The sequence below is a fragment of the Anomaloglossus baeobatrachus genome, chromosome 1, assembly GCF_048569485.1.
Source record: "Anomaloglossus baeobatrachus isolate aAnoBae1 chromosome 1, aAnoBae1.hap1, whole genome shotgun sequence".
Classification (NCBI taxonomy): Eukaryota; Metazoa; Chordata; class Amphibia; order Anura; family Aromobatidae; genus Anomaloglossus; species Anomaloglossus baeobatrachus.
In genome coordinates, this window is record NC_134353.1 from 735,439,972 (window position 1) to 735,465,037 (window position 25,066).

Here is a 25,066-nt window from a genome sequence, read left to right on the forward strand (position 1 = left end):
AGTTGCCTAGGGGCCAAATAGGTCAGAGGGACAATGCCACCTTAAGGGTATGTTCACATGATGCAATTGCTCTGGGTTTATCTTTTCCTTGATTTTCCAAAATCACAATTAAATAGCCTCTTTTCAAGAAATGCAGCTCGATCACACGTGAACATGTTCTCAAAGGGGTCGCCTGGTCTTTTGATAAAAGTCTGCAATCTATGTGACTACACAATTCTGCACATCTCAGGCTGTCAGAATTCTCTGGTATTGTCATTGAGAGTTTGTGGCAAAATGCATGTGTGGCACCCCTAACCCGGTCAGGCACCACTGAGTAATGCACCCATGCTGGGACAGTACTTCCAGATAAGCCTAAGGGCCAGAACGAGGTGTGTATGCACAGACACATAGCAACCAGTTCTCCCACACCATTAGATGGGACCCTTGGGCAGTCTCCGGAGGGGTCTGGTCTTCAAATCTTGTCAAGGGGTGAAGCAGAGGGGCTGGGAACTAGGGAGTGCAGAGGTTGTCAGGAAGAGAGGAGAGCCAGTCTGGTAATAGTGAGCGGTGGTCGCGAGAAGGATATGCGCGCTCCCACTAGTCAGACTCTGCAGACCTGGCTGCAGGACCTGTTCTCCCTCCCTGACAGACGGTGCTGCGACCTCTTCCGGTCGGCGGGGGGATAGCAGCGCGGCCTCATGGTCTCCCTCTCTTACAGAGGGTGCTGCAACCTCCTCTGGTCTGGTACGTGGCAGCTCTGGGGCCGAGCCTTCGGCAGCAGGGCAGGATGGTGGTGGGTCTTCAGGATACCTCTCCAGCGGAGAGGGTGGTGTGACCGCTTCAGGTCTGGTAAGCAGCAGATCGATGACCGGGCCTTTAACAACCAGGTGATTCGAGGACAGGGCACCTGGACCCCTCTCCAGCGGAGAGGGTGTTGCGACCGCTTCAGGTCGGGACGGCGTGGGCGTCGCACCGGCTTCTGATTGTAGTGCCGGCGGGATCAGTACACTAGGTAAGGAGGGGGTTGTATCGGACTCACCCGGAGTCGGGCTGGAGACATCTAGTGGTGGGGTCTCTGTCACTGGCGGTGGTTTGGGCTGAGCATGGGGCAGGTTCCGCTGCACGGACAGCAGCAGGTTTTGGATCGCCATCAGTATTCTGTGTCTCCAGGCGGCTACTTCGCGTTTCCGCTGCTCCTCCATGTGGTCAGCAATCCTTTCAACCTCCGCTTCCAGCTCCTCCGCCGTCATGGGCCCTGACCAGCCTGCTCCCTCTGATCACCCTCTGCCGATGCCATCTTGCTCCTTCCTTCGCTCATCAGCTTCTCCTCAGGTTTTGGCCTTAGTTCAGTTTCTCCTCCCACAGGACTGGGACGTCCCAGCAGTCCGGGGACAGATCAGCCCCCGTCTCCTCCTCTCACTGGGTTAGAGCGCTCTTGGGATTTTCTGGGACTGTCACTCTTTTCCGTGGGCGGTTACTTCTTCTGCGCAAGCTACAATCTTTTGAATCGCGCGCACTTTCAATGGTGGCAAAATGGCGGCAGTTCAAATCTTTCTTTTTCCAATTTAAAGTTTTATTGAGTTTATAATAAGAATACAATAAGAGAATATACATCCATGCTCTAACAAATGATTTAGATCGAAGGTCTAAGCAACACAACACAGTCGTAGACCTCAAGGCAGAAAGTAAATGATTAATATAGTACATGGGTAGTCAGTTTAAATCATGAGAAAAAGAAATAATAAAATTGAAAAGAGAAGTAAAGAAGAGCAGCAGTCACGACATGCAGAGAAAGAGGGATAAGTCAGAAAAAAGAAGAAGAGATAAAGGAAGAAAGAGTGCGTCGGCCGGGTCTGATACATTGTCTGTTGGACCAAAATTTGTCGGATGGGTAGAGCATGTTATCAGGGGGGGGAAAGGGCCAGAGTACCCAGTCTCTGGAAATTAAATTTGTTCAAGAAATTTTTCGCCAGACAGGAATGATTCCCACTGAAACCATTTAGTGGCCATCCCTACCGTCTGTCCACGCGACTGGGCCATCACCATTTCCATGCGGTGAATCACATTCACCTCCAGTACCCACTCATCTAACGTAGGGGGAGCAGGGTTCTTCCAGTGCCGCGGGATCACCATCTTGGCCGCCTGAAGAAGGTGGCCCAAGAAGGATTTTTTGTAGGTCTTTTCTGGTACATTAAAGATGTACAATATGACTGCCTCTGGACGACTAAGGACTGTGATCCCGGTGACCTCCTGTATGGCTATTAGTACTTTCTCCAAAAGACCACCAGGCTCGGGCAATACCACCAGATGTGGGACATGGTGCCCCCCTGCGCTCCACAATACCAGCAGGTATCAGGTACTTCTGGGCACCATGCATGAAGAAATGCTGGGACCCTGTACCACCTGGAAAGTATTTTATAACTGGTTTCTTGCATCCTGGTGGCAACCACGGACCTGTGGGTCAGACAGAAACAGCGCTTCCACTGATCCCCCCGGAACGTCTGATTGAGCTCCTCCTCCCATGCTGCACAAAAGCGGGGAAGAGATACCTCTGTCGTGCTTATCATGAGCTTGTACACTTTTGATATTGCATGACGTGTATCGGAGGAAACCACGCAGAGGTTTTCAAAAGATGTTGGAAGCGAGGGATGAGCCATGACAATGTCTTGTGAGGTTATAAAGTGTTTAAGTTGGGCATATTCAAAATGGAACCGCAATTTGAAATTACGATTCTCTACAATCTTCAAGAGTGGTAGGAGGGAACCCTCCGGGGCTACCTGGTTCAATCTCAAAGGGTTCTGTTTTGAGCTACCCAGAAAGTTGTTAGATGATGCCCCTGGTATAAACTCTGGATTATCCGTTAGGGGCATGAGGGGACCTCTGGGCTGAATCAGGTGATTGCGAAGTGGTGTCGAGTGTATAGTTTTCAAAGTTTGTTTGGTGCTATAAGACATGTCAATCTTATGTTTGGTAAGGAGTGGCAAGGTCCACGGCAGGGTCGGCACTGATAAAGGGCATAGATCCTGTGCCAGACATACCCAAAACTTGGAACTAGAACTATGTAAAAGGTCTAAAACTCTGGCGTGAGCAGTTGCCAGATAATACCGCCTGCAGTGGGGCAACCCCGCCCCACCCGCGTTCTTGGTCCTAGTCAGGACGCTACTCCTTAGACGGGCGCGCTTCTTTGACCAAACAAATTGATTGAATAAGCGCTGTATCCTGGCCCAATAGGCCGCCGGAACATAAACCAGGACCGTTTGTATCAAATACAACAGTCTTGGCAGGGCCGTCATCCAGAGAGCGCTAATCCTGCCGAACCAAGAAAGAGTACCCCTTTGCCAAGAAACTAAGTCTCCTTCAAGTTTTGACAGAAAATTTTGATAATTCAGTGAGAAGAGCCTGGACAGATCGGATGGGATATTAATGCCCAAGTAACCAATACTGCCGTGGGGTGGCCATCTAAAGGGGAAATTTGGTTTTATAGCATTTACAGTTGTTTGAGGCAAGGAAATATTTAGGGCCTTTGATTTATCAAAATTGATTTTAAAGTTGGACCATCTGCTAAATGGTTTAGTTCCAACATTAGTGACAGGAGAGATGTAAGGGGATTACACAGATAAACGAGGAGATCGTCGGCAAAGCGGCACATGTATGCTCCCGATTAGCGATATTGACTCCCCGTATATCCGGGTTGTTCCTGATGGCTGATAGCAAGTGTTCCATGACCAAGATGTACAATAAAGGTGACAGGGGACACCCTTGCCGGATCCCATTCTGGATGGAGAAGGGTCTCGACAGAGTGCCGTTAGTCTTAAGGTATGCTGTCGGAGAATGCTATAAGGCCTATATGTTCCAGTGTCTGAGAAAGTCACTGCCAGGAGACTCTGTCAAAAGCCTTCTCAGCATCCAGAGATAACAACATCAAAGAACGTTTTTTAGTGTGTGCGTGATGGATTAGGTCCAGGGTCTTTATGGTGTTATCCCTCGCCTCCCTGCCCGGGACAAAACTAACCTGATCCAAATGAATCAGGTCAGGAAGCAGAGGGCTAAGTCTATTTGCCAAGAGCTTGGCATAGATGTTTAAATCTATGTTAAGGAGAGATATTGGTCTAAAGCTACTACACGCCGTGGGGTCTTTTCCAGCCTTAAGGAGCAGAGAAATATGGGCCGTGGTGGAATGAGGCGGGAAAGGGACCGAGATTGAGTTGAAGGAGAGAAGCATTAAGGGTGCTAGCTGTTCTGAAAAGGATTTATAAAACTTGGCGGGGAACCCGTCAGGGCCAGGGCTCTTGTTGCCAGGTGTGTCGCGAATCACCGCCAATATATCCTCCAATGAAAAAGGGCTCTCTAGGTCTTCAATTATAGAGCTGTTGAGACGCCTAAATGGTGAGGGCATTGAAGGACACCCATTACCCAACTCAGGGGGCCCAACAGGTAAATTGTACAGCCTGGAATAAAAGTCGTGGAAGGTATTTGAGATATCAGGGGTGGCATAAAGTAGTTCGTCACGTGAGTTCTTGATGCAAGGAATGAGTGTTTGAGCTCTCCTTTCTCTCAGTGCATTGGCCAACAGTCTGCCTGGCTTGTCCCCAAACTCATAAAACCTCCCCTTCCCTACGTGAAGTAGGCGTTTATATGAGGAATCTAATAGCTTTTTAACCTCAATCCTAGCGTGTAAAAGGGCTTGTAGATTAGGGGCCGATAAGGCTCGCTTATGGATGAGCTCCAGTTCAGAAACCTTATGAAGAGCTTTTACTATGTCTTGGGCCCTTTATTTTTTAATGCGGGACCCATGTTTAATAAAAATGCCTTGTAGGACGCACTTCAATGCTTCCCACTTATAGGCGGGGGCAGTGTCGTCCACTGAGTGGTCCTTTATGAACCTGGTGATAGAGGTCTGAACATCGGTAACACAGAGCTCATCCAGCAGCAATGACTCGTTTAGCCGCCACAACCCTCTAGGGGTCGAGAGAGAGGAAATTTCGATCGTGCAATAGACCGGCGCGTGGTCTGACCATAGTATGTTACCCATCCCCGTATGTCGTATCCAGGGGAGGGCATTGTGCTGTAGAAATATATAGTCGATACGACTATACGAGTCTTGTGTGTGGGAATAGAAACTATAATCTCTGTCCGATGGGTGTTTTAGTCTCCATGTGTCGAACATTTGGATACGGAATAAAGCTTTTTTGATACGTTTAATGATAGAGTAAGCAATGTTGGATTTCCCCCTGGAATTATCCAATGTGGGGTCGAGGGTGACATTAAGGTCACCGCATAAAATTACTATACCTTGTATCAAAGGGATCGCAACGTCTACCAGCCGAGCAACAAAGCTATCCTGCCTTAAATTTGGTGACTATGCATTAATTATTGTAAATGTTTGGTCCCCCACCTTCAGCAAAAGGATAATATATCTTCCAAGACTATCCGTCGTGCACTTTAAGATTTGATGAGGGAGAGATTTATGAATGGCTATCGCCACACCTTTAGAACGGGAGTCTGGATTATCTGAGGTTACCCATGTCTGGTAGTATTTATTTTTGATAGTTGGGGAGTGTCCCTGTTTGAAATGGGTCTTCTGGAAACACACTATTCTCACCTTCCATTTATGAAGGTGGTAAAGTATCTGCAACCTTTTCTCCGGAACATTGAGGCCCTTGGCGTTGAAAGAGGCAATGGTTAGGTCCGCCATCTACAGGGGAATGAGACATTAGAAATATATGAAAAAAAGGATCGGACACGATCAGCCCGGCCGCCAAAGACAGAAAGAAGAAAAGACTTGAAATGAGTAGAGTGTAGGAGGGAGAGAAAAAAAATAACAGCAGGCATAAAAACCTTGCACAATAAACTAAGACTGAACAAACGTTCCTAGGGAACATATCCGCCTCGACTCGGCAGGACAGGGGATCCCAGCCTATTTGGGGAAAAAAGCTGTCAGACATAACCGAACAGAGCTCTAGATATACTTGAAACATTAAAGTTAACCATAAACACTGGCAAAAGTATCAAATGCTTATGCAATATGGGCGATAACTAGACTTGAGATCAACATGATAAAGACATTTATCTTAGGTAACTGAAAGTAATACAGGTCCTGGAGACATGCACATCCTCTGAGCTTATCTATGTCGTCTGCCGAGGACGGTCTGTTCTGCGACCTCTGTCTCCTCTCGGGGGCAGCCCTCTACTGGAATCAGTATGTGGAATCGGCTTGGTAGTGCTAGCTTTTCCCCTGGGAACCCAAGGCTGTAGCAGTGTTGTGGGCCACTCTGAGATGGAAATAGTAGGTAGACCCAGGTTCGCGACGAATGCCGGAACGTCCTCTGGGGAACGTAAGATCCACCATCGTGAGTCCTTCTGTACCGATAGGGAGAAGGGGAATCCCCATCGGAACGGTAGACCCTTCTCTTTTAAGACATCCAGAAGAGGCTTAAGGGTAGCACGCTGGGCCAGAGTGTGCCGTGAGAGATCTGGCATTATGTGGATGGCTGAGCCATTGTATCATAAATTCTGTTTCCTCCGGGCGGCATGCAAGATGGCCTCCTTGGTGGCAAAAAAGTGCACCCTACACACAACATCTCTTGGGCGAGAGTCCTTTGGGTCTGGGGGACGCAGGGCCCTATGGGCTCTGTCAAGTTCAAGAGAAGCTCCTGGTGGTCTCTTTAGTTAGCTATTAAAGATTGAACAGAGAACTGCAGGAATATCAGGGGTGGCAATGAACTTAGGAAGGCCCCTAACACATAAATTGTTCCGTCTGTTTCTGTTCTCCAGGTCATCTACATGCTGTTGGAGGGCAAATAATTGCTTGGACTGGTTCTTTACTGTCTCTTGGATAGATTGAATAGAGACCTGAGAATTTGATTGCCGCTCATCAAGGGTGTCCACCCTATGGGAGAGTGAGGAGAGTTCAGTCCGCAGTTGGGTGAATTCCTGTTTACATTCTGCCACTTGGTTGGCCAGTGCTGCAATATCATTCTTGGTGGGTATCGCTTGTAACAGTGAGCGCAAGTCTGCTAAGGATGCTAGACGGTCCTCACCCATTGAGGCAGCAGTATGGGACATGTTGGAATATGCCCGAAAAGAGTCCTGTAACGCCGGACCATATATCACTTTCTGAGTACCCCTGGGGTTATTTATGTCTTCCCACACCTGTAGCATTGACGCATGTCGGAATGGGGGAGATCCCAACACCCGGAGCCCACTATTCACGGGTATCACAGTGCCCCTCTTCAGTTCCCCACTTGGGCTTGCCAGGCTCTCTGCCCAGGAGGAACCCGTGGACCAGCTTTCTGAATGGGTGGGGGATGTCTCCCCATGGGGGATTCCCCAGGACTCATTTGCAGCCACCAGGGGATTATGCGGTCCCTCTCCATCCCCAAGGCTCCCTATGGGCCCTGAGATCTCTGACAGGGGAGTGGGGCTAGTGATGTTACCACAGTCTCTGGCTTTGGCCCCCCTTACTAGGTCCCCACGCAGACCCAGCGCCTGTGAACTGTAGACAGGTAACTCATCAGGGTTAACTGCAGCCCTTTTCTTCCCCCCCTCCACAGCACCTGTGTGTAGGGTTGGTGTCTTCTCCTCCCCCGCTGCACAACGCGGCGACATCTTCTCTAGCTCACGGGGCTGCAGCGGTGAGTCACCGATTATGCCTGGGCGCACGTGTGCCCAGTTCTCCTCGGCTGCAGCTGCCAGATTCCCACGTGCGCCGAACGCACGTGGGTTGTGTGAACTCACCGGTTTCTGTAGCTTCACAGCGGAGCGCGGAGCAGGTAAGGCACTGGCTGCGGGTGTCCCAACCTCCACCACTGAACCGCCGGTTTGTTCCCTCTGTGCGCGGCCGCCATCTTGAAATGGCGCCGCAGGCTTTGCTGCCTCTCTCTGCGTGGGGCTTCCATTGTTTTCCATCGCTGTCATGGATCCAGCTGTGGGTTCCTCTGTGGCACGGGACCTCCCCCACGCCACTCCCGTCCTCCGGGCCTCTGAGGCTGCTGTGTTTTCAGGCATCGAGCCTGGTACTGGATCAGGGTCTGCAGGCCTCAGCTCCCGTCCTGGCTGTGGTACTGTCCCAGGCTCCCGGGAGCGGCTGAGATAGGCTCCAATATTGCACTGGGATGGAGGTGGCCGCTTCAGGGTACTGGGCTTAGCCTTTTTGTCAGAGGATTTGCCCATTTTAGCAATAAAAACCAGTTTTATGGGGGATTGCAGTGAGGAGCTCAGAGAGGAAGCGTATTCACACAGTCATGTCCGGCTCCGCCTCCCCAGTTCAAATCTTTCAATCGGACCGCCGAGGCACACTGTCACTCGTCTGAACGGGTCTAGTCCACGATCCTGTTCGTGACGCCAAAAAGAAGATGTGGCGCCCCAGGGGTGATGATCCTGTTCAGGGACGCCACAGGGCTTAGTCGATATGGCAACAGGTAATGTCAGTTTTTATTTTATATGTCGTGACGCCACTCACAGCTTGCGGTCAGGGATGGGGATGACCGCCGCTGCAGATTTTACGAGTGTCTGGGGCTAATGGGGTCTGCAGCCAGATGATGTAGATTCCCATGAGTGAGGCAGGCCCCAGGGGCTCGGGTGAGTAGGGTAGTGGGTCCCAGAATAACACAAGCTGAGTCCAAAAGTCTTTCAACTGTTTTTTACTCACTCAGATGTTGTTGTGAGCTGACCCGGGCGTTGCTGTGATTAACTAGGTAAGACCAGGGTTCCTTCGGGCCAGTCTGAGGGTAACCTGTTAGCTCGCCTTCCTAGCACTCTGTGTTCGGATAACCCCCTGACGTGAAGTACCATGGGAGTCTATCTAGGGAGTCGCTACTGCCTTTTCTCCCCTGTGTTTGGCCCGTTTGCCGGCAGCATGGACCAAGTGAGATGGCTCCAGTCTCTGTCCCCTTATGGGTCCCTGCGTTGCTGCTGAGGCTCTAACTCTGTAAGTTTGGTGAGGTACCTGTAGTTCCCCTCACCGTCAGGTTTAGCAGGTCTTTAAAACTGGAGTCTGCTGTAGGGACCTGTGCCCCATACGTGTATAGTCACCAGGAGCACCGTCCTCTGTCTACCAGGTGACCGTTCTCCCCCGCTAACGGCTACTATCCCATGCAGTGTCTGACTAGTGGGAGCGCGCGTATCCTTCTCGCGACCGCCGCTCACCACTACCAGACTGGCTCTCCTCTCTTCCTGACAACCTCTGCACTCCCTAGCTCCCAGCCCCTTCACTTCACCCCTTGACAAGATTTGAAGGCCAGACCTCTCCGGAGACTGCCCAAGGGTCCCATCTAATGGTGTGGGAGAACTGGTTGCTATGTGTCTATGCGTACACACCTCGTTCTGGCCCTTAGGATTACCTGGAAGTACTGTCCCAGCATGGGTGCAGTACTCAGTGGTGCCTGACCGGGTCAGGGGCGCCACATATGCAATTACGTTCATGCAGTCACGTGCCGGCTAGATGAACTTGTCCTCGCTCAATACAAGTGAATTCAGTGGGGCTGCTCACATCCAGTTGAATTGTAGCTGGAAGTAGGTAAATCGCACATTTGCAGTGATGTGACCACCCGCTCTTGCTGGCAATAAGGGAGTATCTCGAGAGCATGATGTAAGAATTCATAAGTCTGCAGTTGCATAAAGTGCAGCCTTTTATTAGATCATCTGATAATCTTTTAAAAGTTGCTTCTTACTGTTATGCACAGACCACGATCACGGACTTCTCAGGGAAGTCTGTGTTACTGTTCGAGTTCAGTCACCCGGATAAAAATGAAAAAAAAAATAAGTTAAAAGAAAGCAAAATAGAGATTAAAACAGCGCATTTATAGTTACCAAGTCTCCCGCGCGGCTGTCACACTGCTTCCGGGTCTGCTCATTAACCCTCATGCATATTCACTGCATCACCGCCCAGCCTCTATGACAGTGTCTGTGATTGGTTGCAGTCAGACTGCTGACATCTGTGATTAGTTGTGGAGTATAAAAATATATCATCATCATCCCAATTGCCACTGTGCGGTAGTAATCGGGGTAATAAAGGGGTTAATGACAGCTACAATTTGTCAAAAAATCACAGCGTCATCAAGCCCAAGGTTAGTAATTGAGAGGAGTCTATGAGATGATCCCATTACTAACCCTGTAAGTAACAAAGGCAAAGGACCTGTGGAAAAGAAAGCGCATAGGGTCTTACCCTGATAACCAGGGGGTGAAAAAGAGAGTAATCCTACTCACCGATCAGGGTTGTGTCAGGCACAACTCCTGTAACAGCATGTATGTGGATCAACGGCAGCAGTACCCCAAGCAGCAGATAACAGAGAGAGGTAGTGGAAAGGGGCTTTTAAAAACCGCGCCAGAGATCCCAGATGTAATCTTGAATTAATGTATTTTTATTTCGGCATAGGTCTACGCGTTTCAGGAGGCTCAGCTCCCTTCCTCAGGACCAGCAAGCACAAGATACATCAAATCTCAATTTGATTTGATGTATCTTGTGCTTGCTGGTCCTGAGGAAGGGAGCTGAGCCTCCTGAAACGCGTAGACCTATGCCGAAATAAAAATACATTAATTCAAGATTACATCTGGGATCTCTGGCGCGGTTTTTAAAAGCCCCTTTCCACTACCTCTCTCTGTTAACCCTGTAAGTGAAAACAAATAAACACAAAAGACAGAGAAAAATCCTTTATTTAAAAAAAAACCTCTTTCTCCAATTTATTAACCACCAAAACACCCCTGCAGGTATGACATAGTCCATAGTACATAGCCACGACAATGCTGGCTCTGCTACATCCTGAGGTGGCAGTGCACAGTCACAGTAGAAAACGTGACCGCTTACTGCGGCTTCATGGACACACTGACTGAGCTGCAGCTGAGAGTGGTGACGTCACTGAGTTCACATGAGGTCACCATTGGCAGTTCCCACGGTACCCCAGGTGTGACCTCAGTTAATCTTAATAGAACTCAATGCTGGATTACTGGATTAGGCAATGTGTGCACATTGAATATTTGGTTGCAGACATTTCTGCACTAAAACTGCATCTCCTGTCAAATAACGCACTATATCCGCATGCCTTTGGATAAGGTTTTGGTGCGGTTTTTTTGCCAGGAGATGCAGATTTGGTGCAAAAATGTCAGCACCCAAATACTCAATGTGCACACATTGCTTAATCCGGTAATCCGGCACTGAGTTCAGTGACTTGCTACATGACATGGGATTTTTTAGCCCAACCAACTTCGTAGGTCATTTGACAAGGCTCATTATATATTCAACATTGATTCATTGGGTGGGTTAACCCTACTAGATGGCTGTAGAGAGCTGATTTCTTCTTCAAAGAGACTAATCTGCATTACTGCGATGGGATTACCTTTATAATAAATAAGAACTGGTCGCCATGGAAGTTTCTATGACAATGTAAATAGCAGTTATTTGGAGACATAGCTCAGAACCTTGAACATTCCTGAGAGAAAATAACTGTTACTACTTGAAATGCTCAACTGCACGACATGATTGTATTCTAGATTTAGAAATGAAGAATGAAAGCAACAGAAAAAGTAACATTTGCAAATTCCAAAGAAAATACAAGGATGTACACTGTATATCTACAAATATTGCATTGTGCGTGCCTTGTACCAGGTCCATTGTCTCACAATTATCTATGTTCTGCCACCTGGTGTCAGTGACGTGTTTTATATGACATAGTTTGTCCATTATGATTATTGTAAGTGATGATATTAGGATATGTAAGAGAACACATAAAACATTGTGTAACCCGCAAACATCACATATGTATCTTGTAAAATGGGGATTCCTCAGCATACTCATTTTGAGAAATTGTGCATGAAAATCTGGAAAACATGTAGCCGAAATATTAAAAATACTGCCCATTCCTATCTGTCACTTTTGATTTTCTTTCGCCTTTGCATTTGTTCCCACTGAAGTCAATATAGAATGAAAGAGATCATTCAAAAAATATCAGGGAGAAGACACAAAAGGTCATGGAAAATGCAGTTTTCAGTAGCTGGCCAGCAAAGGTCTCGCTACATCTCTGAAAATCTCTGATCTAAAAGGTGATGGTGCTCCATAAATGTCTACTGTGCAAGATGTAAATGGAGTGACAGAATGGATGAGATGTCATCACTACTGGCCCCACGCAGTGCCCCAAAGGGTAAGGTAGACATAAAATTCTTTTATTTTTAACGATCTTCCCTACTGGTGTGTTTTGGAAAAGGCAGTGTAAAATCCCTTTAAGCTGTGGAATGCTGTAAATATTTTGGACAATACTTTGCACACTACGACATCGCAAGCCGATGCTGCGATGCCGAGTGCGATAGTCCCCACCCCTGTCGCAGCAGCGATATGTGGTGATAGCTGGCGTAGCGAAAATTATCGCTACGCCAGCTTCACATGAACTCACCTTGCCCTGCGCCATCGCTCTGGCCGGCGACCCGCCTCCTTACTAAGGGGGCGGGCCGTGCGGCGTAATAGCGACGTCACACGGCAGGCGGCCAATAGAAGCGGAGGGGCGGAGATGAGCGGGACGTACACATCCCGCCCACCTCCTTCCTTCTGCATAGCCGACAGGAGCCGTGGTGAAGCAGGTAGATGTTACTCGCTCCTGCGACTTCACACACAGCGATGTGTGCTGCCGCAGGAACGAGGAACAACATCGGACCGTCACAGCTAAGTAATTATGGTTTTCGCCGACGCTACACCGATGATACGATTACGACGCTTTTGCGCTCGTTAATCGTATCATCTAGGCTTTACACACTACGATGTCGAGAGCGACGCAGAAAGTGCGTCACTTTCGACATGACCCCACCGACATCGCACCTGCGATCTCGTAGTGTGCAAAGTACCCCTAATGCACCTCAAGCAATTAAAGGGGTTTACTCAGAACAAAGTTCAATAGATCTTGGAATAATAATAAGTTCCACAATTTGATGTGTTTAAAAAATGTTCCTGTGCTGAGATCATCTTATATATGCACCTGCTAAGTACTGTGTAATGGCTGTGTCTGACTGTAAAGGGGCATGGTCTGATCGTACCACATCCTGGGCAGGGGGGAAGTAAAAAAGTACACAGAAATTACAGCATGGAATCACATATACCGTAATTCTTTCTTTGGGGTAAAACACTTTTTATAAAAAGGCAGGGAAATGCTTTACCTCACAAAAAGAATAATCTATGATCCCATGCTCTAATGTCTGCATACTTGTTTTGTGTTCTCCCCATCCCAGGGGGTGTGGTATGATCAGACCATGTCACTGTAGGGTCAGACACAACCATTAATCAGTACATAGCAGGGGCACATATATAATATTATCTCAGCACAAGAACATTTTTTTTTTTAAAAAAACACATCCAATTGTGCAACTAATTATTTTTCCAAGATCTATCGATTAAATGAACTTTAAAATGTAACTTTTTTTGTGGGAAAACCTCTTTAATTACTTTATAAATAACTGTGTATGAACTCCTGAATTCCCAGTTTGTTCTATGAATTATATGTTTTCATCACTTTGCTTGAAAACGTCAGTGTTATATACACAATGCTCAGTTTAGGGTATCTTTGTTAGAAAATCTCTATATTAGACTTTGTTTCTTCTAGCTATTGTCAGATTGTAAATGTATCTAAATGCATGGGGTTATTTAAGGTAATCCTGCTTCAGAATGAGTTCTCCATGGTATTGTTTAAAGTTAGACTTGGGCTGCCAGATTCTTGCAGCAACCGTATTTATATGTAGATCTGAGTGACATGAATGGATCATGAATGAAGTCTTTAGTGTGGGAATTAGTCTATGTATAAGCCTTGCGGCAGATACTCTCTGATGTGATCTAACTACATGGGGAACTCCACTGCCCGCATAATCGTATGTGACAGATCCAAGATAGAAATAAATCACGTGTGTATATATTATATATATAAATTTATATGTGTGTGTGTATATATATATGTATATATATATACATATTATATATATATATATATATATATATATATATATATATATATATATATATATATATATATATATATATATATATACACACACACACACTACAGTTCAAATGTTTGACCCTAGACAATTTTGTCTTTTCCATGAAAAATCATACTTTCATTATGCAAGTCATTTGATAAATAAATAGAAAATATAGTCCAGACATTGACTACGTTAGAGATAATGATTTTTACTTGAAATAATACTTTTCTTCTTCAAACTCTGCTTTCGTCAAAGAATGTTCCTTTGCAGCAATTCCAGCTTTGCAGACCTTTGGCATTCTAGCTGTTAATTTGATGAGGTAATCTGGAGATATTTCACCCCATTCTTCCCCCCTCCCACAAATTGGATTGGCTTGATGGGCACTTTTTGCGTACATACGGTAAAGCTGCTTCCACAACAGCTCAATAGGGTTGAGATCTGGTGACTGGGCTGGCCACTCCATTACAGAATGAATACCAGCTGCCTGCTTCTTCCCTAAATAGTTCATGCATAATTTGCAGGTGTGCTTTGGGTCATTGTCCTGTTGTAGGATGAAATTGGCTGCAATCATGTGCTGTCTACAGGGTGTGGCATGGTGTTCCTTGAATAAGCCTTCCTTATTCAAAATCCCTTTTACTCTATATAAATCTCCCACTTTACCAGCACCAAAGCAACCCCATACCATCACATTACCTCCACGATGCTTGACAGGTGGCGTCAGGCACTCTTCTAGCATCTTTTCAGTTGTTCTGCATCTCACAAATGTTCTTCTGTGTGATCCAAACACCTCAAATCTTGATTTGTCTGTCCATAACACTTTTTTTCCAATCTTCCTCTGTCCAAAGTCTGTGTTCTTTGTGTTCTTTTGCCCATATTATTCTTTTCCTTTTATTAGCCAGTCTCAGATATGGCTTTATCTTTTCCACTCTGCCCTGAAGGCCAGCATCCCAGAGTCGCCTCTTCACTGTAAACGTTGACACTGGCATTTTGCAGGTACTATTTAATGAAGCTGCAGGTTGAGGACTCTAATGTACTTGTCTTGTTGTTCAGTTGTGCAGTGCGGCCTCTCACTTCTCTTTCTACTCGGGTTAGAGCCAGGTTGTGCTCTCCTCTGAAGAGAGTAGTACACACCGTTGTAGGAAATCTTCAGTTTCTTGGCAATTTCTCGCATGGAATATCTTTCATTTCTAAGAACAAGAATAAAAGCCAAAACAATCACTGATCTCAGGGAGACCAGCCTGGGAAAACACTGTCGGCAGGCAGCGAAGGCGCTCAACACAGTGAAATCCTAGGAGCATTACCCCCTGGGAAGTATGCAAATCAAAAAAGGTCCGTGGAGCCTCTGTTAGGAGTCTCAACAGAGAAAATAGCCAGATATCCCTCCAGGAAGGACCTAGCCAAGGAGTGTCTCTTTTTAGGAAACCAACATAACAAACATATTAAGTGGCCCTTTTAGTCAATATCCAGCTCTTGACGAGTTTAAAGATATGACAAGGGAAATACCAAGGTCAGGTATCCATCTATAGACAGATGTTTTGGGGTATTGCCCCTCATCAGTGTGGAGTAAGATTCTGGTCAGGTGGGAGCAATGCCTAGTAGACCAGCAAGACAAAACAATCACTGATCTCACCTAGGATTTACTGGGTTGAGTGCCTTCGCTGGCTGCAGGCATTGTTTTCTCAGGCTGGTCTCCCTGAGATCAGTGATTGTTTTGTCTTGCTGGTCTACTAGGCATTGCTCCCACCTGGCCAGAATCCTACTCCACACTGATAAGGGGCAATACCCTGAAACAGCTGTCTGTGGATGGATACCTGACCTTGGTATTTCCCTTGTCATATCTTTAAACTTGTCAAAAGCTGGATATTGACTAAAAGGGTTTACTTAATATGGTGGTTATGGTGGTCTCATATAAAGAGCGTCGAGTGTCGAGACTCCTAACAGAGGCTCCACGGACCTTTTTTGAATAACAAGAATAGCCTGTCAAGTTTCACATGAAAGTTCTCTCTTTTTCTGCCCATTTTGAGAGTTTAATGGAACCAACAAATGTAATGCTCCACATTTTCAACTAGCTCAAAAGGAAGGTCAGTTTTATAGCTTCTCTAATCAGCAAAACTGTTTTCAGCCATGCTAAAATACTTGCACAAGGGTTTTCAAGGGATTTTTAAACATCCATTAGCCTTCTAACACAGTTAGCAAACAGAATGTACCATTAGAACACTGGAGTGGTGGTTGTTGGAAATGGGCCTCTATACACCTATGAAGATATTGCATTCAAAACCACATGTTTGAAGTTAGAATAGTAATTTACAACATTAACAATATATATATATTTCTGTTTAATTTAATGTTAGCTTCATTAAAAAAATGTGCTTTTCTTTAAAAAATAAGGAAATATCTAATATATATATGTGTGTGTGTGTGTATGCATATATAAATGTATATATAAATACGAGGGGTTGCTGATAAGTCTGTGGCTTTGTGATCTTTTTTTGTTTCTATGGTAACGAATGTTACATCACATGAAAGCTTTATGTGTCTAATATATGGTTTCAAAATTTTGTGTTTGTTTTATGGCAACAGTGTTCTACGCACGCGGGAAAACAAAATGACAGAGTCTAATGTGATCTTCACAGCAACTGAGAGCAGAGGAGTGATAAAAGTCTTGTTTCTGCAAGGAAAGTCCGAGGAGGGTATTCATCGTGATATGTCGCAGACATTGAGGGATCAAGATCAATGCCCTTCATATTCCACAGTTAAGAACTGGGTTGCCAAATTTAAAACAGGCCACTTCAGTACCAATGATGAGGAACGTCCTAGACGACCGAGAGTGGTTGTTGTTTCGGAGATTGTCGATGCTGTGCTCAACCTCATACTTGAGAAAAGACGAATTTCAGCTAAAGCAATAGCAGACATCATGGAGATTTCCCGTTAACGTGTTTGTGTCCTTATTCATGAACATTTGAACATGAGGAAGCTATCTGCAAAGTGGGTCCCCAAATGTTTGACAACAGATCAGAGAAGCATGCAAGTGAAAACTTCCCTCTCCATTTGTCAGCGTTTGCGGACTGATAAGAACTTCCTGGATCAACTGGTCACTATGGATGAGACCTGGATTTATTTGTATGACCCAGAAAACAAGAAGCATTCAAAAGAGTGGAGGCACAGTGGTTCTCCTCGTCCAAAGAAGTTCAGGGTTCAAAAATCAGCCATTAAGGTGATGGTGTTTGTCTTCTGGGATAAGAAGTGCATGCTGCTAGTGGACTATCTTCAAAAGAATTCCACCACCAATGCAAGGTATTACATTGAACTTTTAGATCAATTGAAGACAGCTCTGAAGGCCAAAAGGCGCAGCAAGCTGTCCAAAGGAATCTTGTTCCTGCAAGACAACGCCTCCGCTCACACTGCACAAGCGACCACGGCAAAACTGGCAGAGCTGGGCTTCCAGCTCCCACCTTATTCACCTTATTCACCAGATAAAGCTCCCTCCGACGATCATCTGTTTCCAAACCTAAACAAACACCTCAAGGGTAACAAATTTCACACCATTTCTGATGCCATGACTGCTACGGATGCCTGGTCTGAGGCACAACCGAAATTCTTCTTTTTGCTAGGCTTACAGAACTTGGAATACCGATGTAAGAAGTGTGTTGACGTCAGTGGAGAGTATGTGGAATCAATGTAAAGTTTCATGATCCTGTCTTGTTTTTTCTGAATAAATTATCAGCAGCCCCTCGTATATATTTATACACACACCTTATTTCACGTTAAAGATACCAAGTTTTTTTGTTAATCCAATGGAGACTGTTAAGCCTGCTTTACACCTTTCAATTTCGCATACAATATCGTATGCGATGTGACCCGCCCCCATCGTTTGTGTGGCACGTTCAATTTTTTGACCGCGCCGCACAATCGATTAAAAGCTGTCACACGTACTTACCTGTCCATACGACCTCATTGTGGGCGGCGAACATCTACTTCCTGGAGTGGGAGGGACGTTCGGTGTCACAGCGACGTCACGCGGCAGCCGGCCAATAGAAGTGGAGGGGCGGAGATGAGCGGGACGTAAACATCCCGCCCACCTCCTTCCTTCCGCATTGTCGGCGGGAGCCACAGACAGAGGTAAGCTGTCGTTCAATGTTCCCGGGGTGTCACACACTGTGATGTGTGCTGCCTCGGGAACATTGCACAACCGCACGTTCAAGTTTTGAGAAATGAACGACATGCATGTGATGAACGGATTTTCGTTCAATCGCAACTGCACGGAGGTTTTACACGCTACAATCATACTTATGATGCCGGATGTGCGTCACTTACGACGTGACCCCACCGACACATCGTAAGATTTATTGTAGCATGTAAAGCGCCCTTTAGACTAAAAATTTAGCCTACCAAAAAAGAATAGTTTAAAAATACAAGATTAATGATGTTCAGAAAACATCTTTATTATGCACTCATACATTACAAATAATTAAAAGATGGCACGTGCACATTATATCTTGAATGAAATGACCAGTTTCACATTTACGATAATATGTCACCTGCCATGGCATGCCTCATCTCTCCTCTCTTCTCAGTGCACTGGGGAGTTGTTTCGGGCAAAGTTCCATGCCATGTCCCATCTGTATACATTTACTTGTAAGTTTGTAATTGCATTCAATGATTAATACACTGCCACATGTCTAACCTAGATGTGTACATACCATCCCATTGGCCATTTGGGATCTAAATACACTCTTCAACATTGAAATTGCAACACCAAGAAGGAAAATGTATTTATGGATATCACAAGACAATATTGAATTTAAATGCCACGTGCAGAAATACATGCCATTACACGCCTTGGCTGCTATCAATGAGGTTATTAGTGAATGTCTGAGGGATGTTCTGCCACATTGAATGCACTGATGCTCATAAACATCAAGATCCGCTGCTGGCAGCTCCTTTGCAATTAGTAACCAATGACGTCCCTGATGTGCTTTATGGAAGAAAAGCCCGGAGACACTGTAGGTTATGGTAGCATGTGTAGGCCACACAGACTGCTTACAGTGCACAAGCAAATTGTGGCCATAATCCTAGGGAGTAGGACTAGTGGGAAGTTACCTAATAAAGGCCTGTTCATGGCATTGCGCAAGTACTCAGATTCGATGTCACAAAGCAAAGTCTGCTTTACACGTTACAATTAATCGTGCGATCGCATTTGCGATCGCACCCGTCACCATCGTTTGTGCGGTACGGGCAATTTGTTGCCCGTGTCGACAAAGCTGTAACCCCCCATCACACCTACTTACCTTCCAAACGACCTCGCTGTGGGCGGCGAACATCCACTTCCTGAAGGGGGAGGGACGTTTGACGTCAAAGCGACGTCACACAGCGGCCGGCCAATGGAAGCGAAGGGGCAGATATGAGAGGGACGTAAACATCCCGCCCACCTCCTTCCTTCCTCATTGCCAGTGGGACGCAGGTAAGCGTTCCCGGGGTGTCACATGGAGCGATGTGTGCTACCTCGGGAACAATGAACAACAGGACGTTCAATTTTTAGAAAATGAGCGACGTGTCAACAATGAACGAGAAGGTGAGTATTTCTGCTCGTTCATAGCTGTCACACGCTACGATATCACTAACGAGGCCAGATGTGCGTCACTTACGATGTGACCCCGCCAACATCTCGTTAGATATATCGTACCATCAGAAGGCATTTGAACAACAGTAGGCCACAAGACAGACTCTCAAAGGCTAGCATTGTGCAGAGTAAGACGACAATGGAGCCTGAAATGGACAACTATCCTCTTCAGAAATAAGTCCCGCTTTTGTCTTGGAAGTATAATCAAAGATTGGAGATCACGTGGGCAATGCCATGAAGAGGCCTTCACTAGAAAACGTGAAATTGTTTTGTTCCAAGAACTGTTTTTCAACATGGCAACATGAGGCCGCATCTTGCTTATCCTACTCTGAGAGTCTATATGGCTTAAATGTGCTACCATGGCCTACAGCATGCCTTAACTTGCATCGTATCAAGCTCATCTGGAACTTCATTGCTCGGCAATTTGAAAGGTAGCGCCAACAGTGGATCTTGATGATTTGTATGCACAAGTGCATTCAGCTTATCAGAGACTCCTTCGGACAAACATTAATAACCTCATTGATAACAGCCAAGGCGTGTTAGTGCGTGTATTTCTGTACACACCGCTCATACTTTATACTAAATAAATAAAGATATTTTGATCAGTTTATTTGCATTTTTTTCATCATTTGCATATAAATAACGTCCATGGATCCAGTATTTTCAGAATTCCACAATTTTTCCTTCTTCATTTTGAACTTCAATGTTTAGAAGTGTATTTCAAAGGGATTCTGTCACCACCTTCTTGCTACCTTATTTCAAAGCAGCATAATGTAAGGGCACAGATCCTAAATCTGGTGATGTGCCACTTGCTATATTTTTTTTATATATGGTAAATCACTGTTTTATTTCCTGCAGATTTACCAGTTCGCTGAATGCTGAGCTCTGTATAACTCCACCCAAACCACTAATTGACAGCTTTCTTTTACACTGTGGATAGGTAGAAGGCAGGGGGTTATAGAGAGCTAATGAATATGAAGCACTTTATGGTGTCCAGTTTACTAGTGTGTAATCACTCTCTATGACTGCAGACTTGAGAATCCATAGAGCTGTGAGGCTTCCCCAATGCCGGTGGTGAGAGCATGTGACAGCAAGTTTGTCATATGTATATTTCAGACCACATTCTGACTAAACGTACACGCGAATTCTTACAGAGCCCGCTGTATGCGATGTGACAATTCACAAGTCTGCAATCATATAGAGTGAATATGGACTTTTATGAAAAGCCTGGACAACCCCTTTAAGGTTTTCTAAGCATTATATTTTTTTTTTTACTCCATAGGTTTCAATATATACAAGTAACAAAAAGCACTTTATTTATTACCTCCTGCTCAAGTGCTTGCTCTCCACTAGTGCACTGGCTATATACAGTGTAATGCAGTAGTGTGACCACTGCTATCAATCACTGTGCTAATGTTGATGCCAAGGTAGTCAGTTCAAGCTGGCTGAGTCCATTGATTGGCTACCGTCTTCACATGAGCTGAAGTCAGTATATCATCGATGCAACCTGTCAATGAGGACCAGAGGCAGAGAGCCAGCACTGAAGCCGGGGTCAGTGAGCAAGGATCAGTTTTCTATTTTTAAACAGTGAAATCCTTTTGGATAATAAAATTAATTCTTGAAAAGCCCCTTTAATCACCATATGTTGTATGTATGTGCAATATATATTTAGGCCAGATTACTGACTTTGGTGGCTTTTCTCTTTGTAGTACACTTATATAGCATTTTAAGTGTCTACTTTTGGCGTGTTTGTATAAATATAAATATATATATTAATACATTCCATAGTTTTCTGATTATTAGACACATTTTTAAGCAAGATAACGTCTTGCTAATATGTATATGGGTCTTATAGTCTGCAGTCAGTAAGGTAAGTTGTTCCAGACCTCCCTGACTGCTTCCTGAAATCATTGGGCAGAGCATTCATAAATGCTGTGCTAATATCACCGAGATAACTAAGCGGTAGCATAGTTCTCTCTCCACCTGTGTAATTAATGCTGAGCAGGAGAGACTGCGCTGAGGTTACTATCAGCCTATACTCACCTGCCGTATCGGCGTCTTTGCATCGGTGTCCGGGCTCGCGGGATCGGGGTTCACATGGTGTTCTGAAGTCACACAAGCCTCGGGTCCAATCAGCACCAGCTTGCTTCTTCCCACCTTCGAACCAAACGAGCAATCACCAGGAAATGAGCGCAGCCACAGTGCTCTCTTTCCTGATGATTGACTCGTTTGGGCTGAAGGTTGGGAGATGGGAGCCAGCGTTGATTGGACGCTGAGCTTACATGATGTCACAACCCCACATGATGCCCGACACCACAAGCCTGAAAACCGCTGGCAGGGCACTGAGCGGGAGGTGAACATAGGCTTTAATACTTTACCTGTGGGAAACATGTGGAATCAGAAGAGGTTGTCCTAGTAGTGAACAACCCCATTAATATTTTTTTCTTATATACTATTGTCCAAACCTGGGTGTGTCTTATAGTTTGATAAATACGGGTATATCTATACACTCCCCGACAGAAGTTCTGTCGCTTATCCATGTTTTGTAAATAAAAGCTTATAACCTGACTTTAAATGTATCCATTGGTTTTATAAATTACTCTTTTGAAAGTGAAACCCTCACAAATTTGGTTTAGGTTATGAAAATAAAGTTGCTCAAAGCTGAAATATTGATCATTTAATGAACACAGAAAGATCAGATTTTGGCAAGACAAAAGTTTTGTCACCCACAGAAAGTAATGTGAATTTCAAACAAATAATTAACTTCTAATACAAAGATATGTTGCATAACATTGGTGAATGACATTCTGGTGCTATTAGAGCCATATTTAATATTTTGTGTGACTTCCATGAGCTTGAAGGACTCCATCCATGCAGCTCAACAATGATTCATACAATTTATTGATGAAGCCATCAGGAATAGCAAATAATGCAGTCTTACATGCCTCCCAGAGTTCATCTAGATTCTTTAGTTTTGTCTTCCAAGCTTCCTCTTTCATGCTACCCCAAACATGCTCAATGATGTTCATGTCTAGTGACTGGGCTGGCCAGTCCTTGAGCACCTTGATCTTCTTTGCCAGGAGGAACTTTGATGTAGAGATGGATGTATGACATGGAGCACCATCCTGCTACAGAATTTGACCCCTTTTATGATTAGGAATGTAAGAGGTAGCTAATACTTCTTGATATTTTAGACTATTGATATTGCCTTCCACCTTGCAAATGTTTCGCACACCCCCATACTGAATGGAACCCCACACCCTGACCTTTCCACCACCAAACTTAACTGTTTTCTGGATGTATTTTGGATCCATACGGGCTCCAGTAGGTCTTCTGCAGTATTTGCGGCGGCTGTGGTGTAATTCAACTGAAGATTCATCAGAGAAATCCACCTTCTGCCACTTTTCCAGTATCCATCTGTTTAGCAGGCTTTGGGACTTGGCAAATGCCACAAGGTTTTTTAATTGCATTTTGTTTAGTGCTGGCTTCTGGGCACTGATTCGACCATGGAGGCCATTTCGAGACAGAATCCTACAAACTGTTCTAGTTGACACAGGGACTTCCGGTAGCCAGGCCTGTTGGAGCTCTGCTGCAGTGGAAGAGGGTCTGGCTTTGGATTTTCTAACCAACAAACGTCCCTACTGAGCAGTTGTCTTGCGGGGTCTGCCGGACCTGGGCTTGTCAAAAACATCTCCAGTCTCTTCAAATCTTTTTTTAATTCTTTGTACTTGACACTGAGACACAGTAAAGGTGCCAGCCACCTCTGCAGTGGATCTGGTCTTCAGCCTGTTGATAATCAAGGCTTTCGTCGCATTGTGGATTTTTGGCATGTTGTCAGAGGTCAAGTTGCAGTTCAAGAGAAAGTCTGGGGTGCTGGGTTTCTTTTTATACACGCCCACTAAATAACCGATCAATTAGTGAGCACAGGTGACGATGTAAACTAGGACTGGGTGCATTATATGACAATGCAACAAAACATTTGTCTTGCCAAAATCTAACCTTTTTGTGTTCATTAAATGATCAATATTTCAGATTTGCAGCAACTTTACTTTCATAACCTTAAACCAAATTTGGGAGGGTTTCAGCTTTCAAAAGAGTAATTTATAAAACCAATGGATGAATATAAAGTCAGGCCATAAGCTTTTATTTGCATAACATGGATAAGCGATGGATAAGAACTTCTGTCAGGGAGTGTATATATATTCCACAGCGCTGTACAGACATTAGCATCACTGTCCCCTTTGGGGTTCCCAATCTATATTCCCTATTAGTATGTCTCTTTGGAGGAAACCACTATAAATATATATAGCTATATATATAATTGCCTTATTCTGTCTGTCTGTCTGTCTTGCTCCAAAATTGTGTCCTTACAGTGACATTGTGTCCTTACAGTGACAACTGTCAGATTGGCCGCTGGGCTTGGCCTGGCCCCGCCCCCCCCACAAGGATTGGCCGCTGGGCTCGGCCTGGCCCCGCCCCCCGCATGGATTGGCCGTTTGGCCTGGCCCCGCCCCCACACACGGATTGGTCACTGGGCTTAGCCTGGCCCCGCCCCCGCATGGATTGGCCGTTTGGCAAGGTCCCGCACGCGGTGCCGCTAGGCCACGCCCCTCACACTATGTCGCTAGGCCATGCCCCCTCACACTATGCCGCTAGGCCACGCCCCTCACACTATACCGCTAGGCCACGCCCCCTCACACTAGGCCACGCCACGCACTATGCCGCTAGGCCACGCCCCCCGCACACGTTGGGCACCTGTACACCTCCTTCCAGGACAACGCCTCCCATTATACTCCTCCTATTATACTCCTCTCTGAGGGGTTTGCAGCATGGGGGATGGAGCACGATGGGGGGTGAAGCATGGGGGATGCAGCACGATGGGGGGTGCAGCATGGGGGGTGGACCATGATGGGGGGTGCCCAGAATGGGGAGATGAAACACGATGGGGGGTTCGCAGCATGGGGGATGGAGCACAATGGGGGGGGTGCAGCATGGGGGATGGAGCACGATGGGGGGTGCCCAGAATGGGAGGTTGAAACACGATGGGGGGTGCACAGCATGGGGGATGGAGCACGATGGGGGGTGCAGCATGGGGGGATGGAGCACGATGCGGGGTGCCCAGAATGGGGGGATGAAAAACGATGGGGGATGCCCAGAAAGGGGGGATGAAATACGATGGGGGGTGCGCAGCATGGGGGATGGAGCACGATGGGGGGTGCACACCTCCCCCCAAAACACACACACACCGCCACGCACGCACCGCACAACACACCACACACACTGGGAACCACAAACACCCCCCTACACAGACACCCACACACACAGACAGACAACGCCGCACACACACAACACACAAACACCGCGGCACACACAAATATACGCACATACCGCGCAACACACACATTGCACAAAACATACCTCCCCCAAAACACACACACACCCCACACCCACACGCACATAAACTGCGCAACACACACAGCACCACACACAGACAACACTGCAGACACACAGCGC

At 45.9% G+C, this 25,066-nt stretch overlaps 1 protein-coding gene across 2 annotated transcripts in view; it reads right to left on the reverse strand.

Moving 5' to 3' along the window:
* TMEM132B (transmembrane protein 132B) overlaps positions 1-25,066 on the reverse strand; it is an 853,124-nt gene that overhangs the window by 808,520 nt on the left and 19,538 nt on the right. Inside the window, exon 1 of one of the 2 annotated variants that reach the window (XM_075322431.1) lies at positions 14,626-15,076. The exons of the other annotated variant lie outside the window; for it this stretch is intronic. Within the exon in view, the coding sequence (XP_075178546.1) occupies positions 14,626-14,668 (43 nt within the window). The 5' untranslated portion in view covers positions 14,669-15,076. Of the gene's footprint in view, positions 1-14,625; positions 15,077-25,066 lie in introns of those variants that run through there. 2 annotated transcript variants of the gene reach the window in all.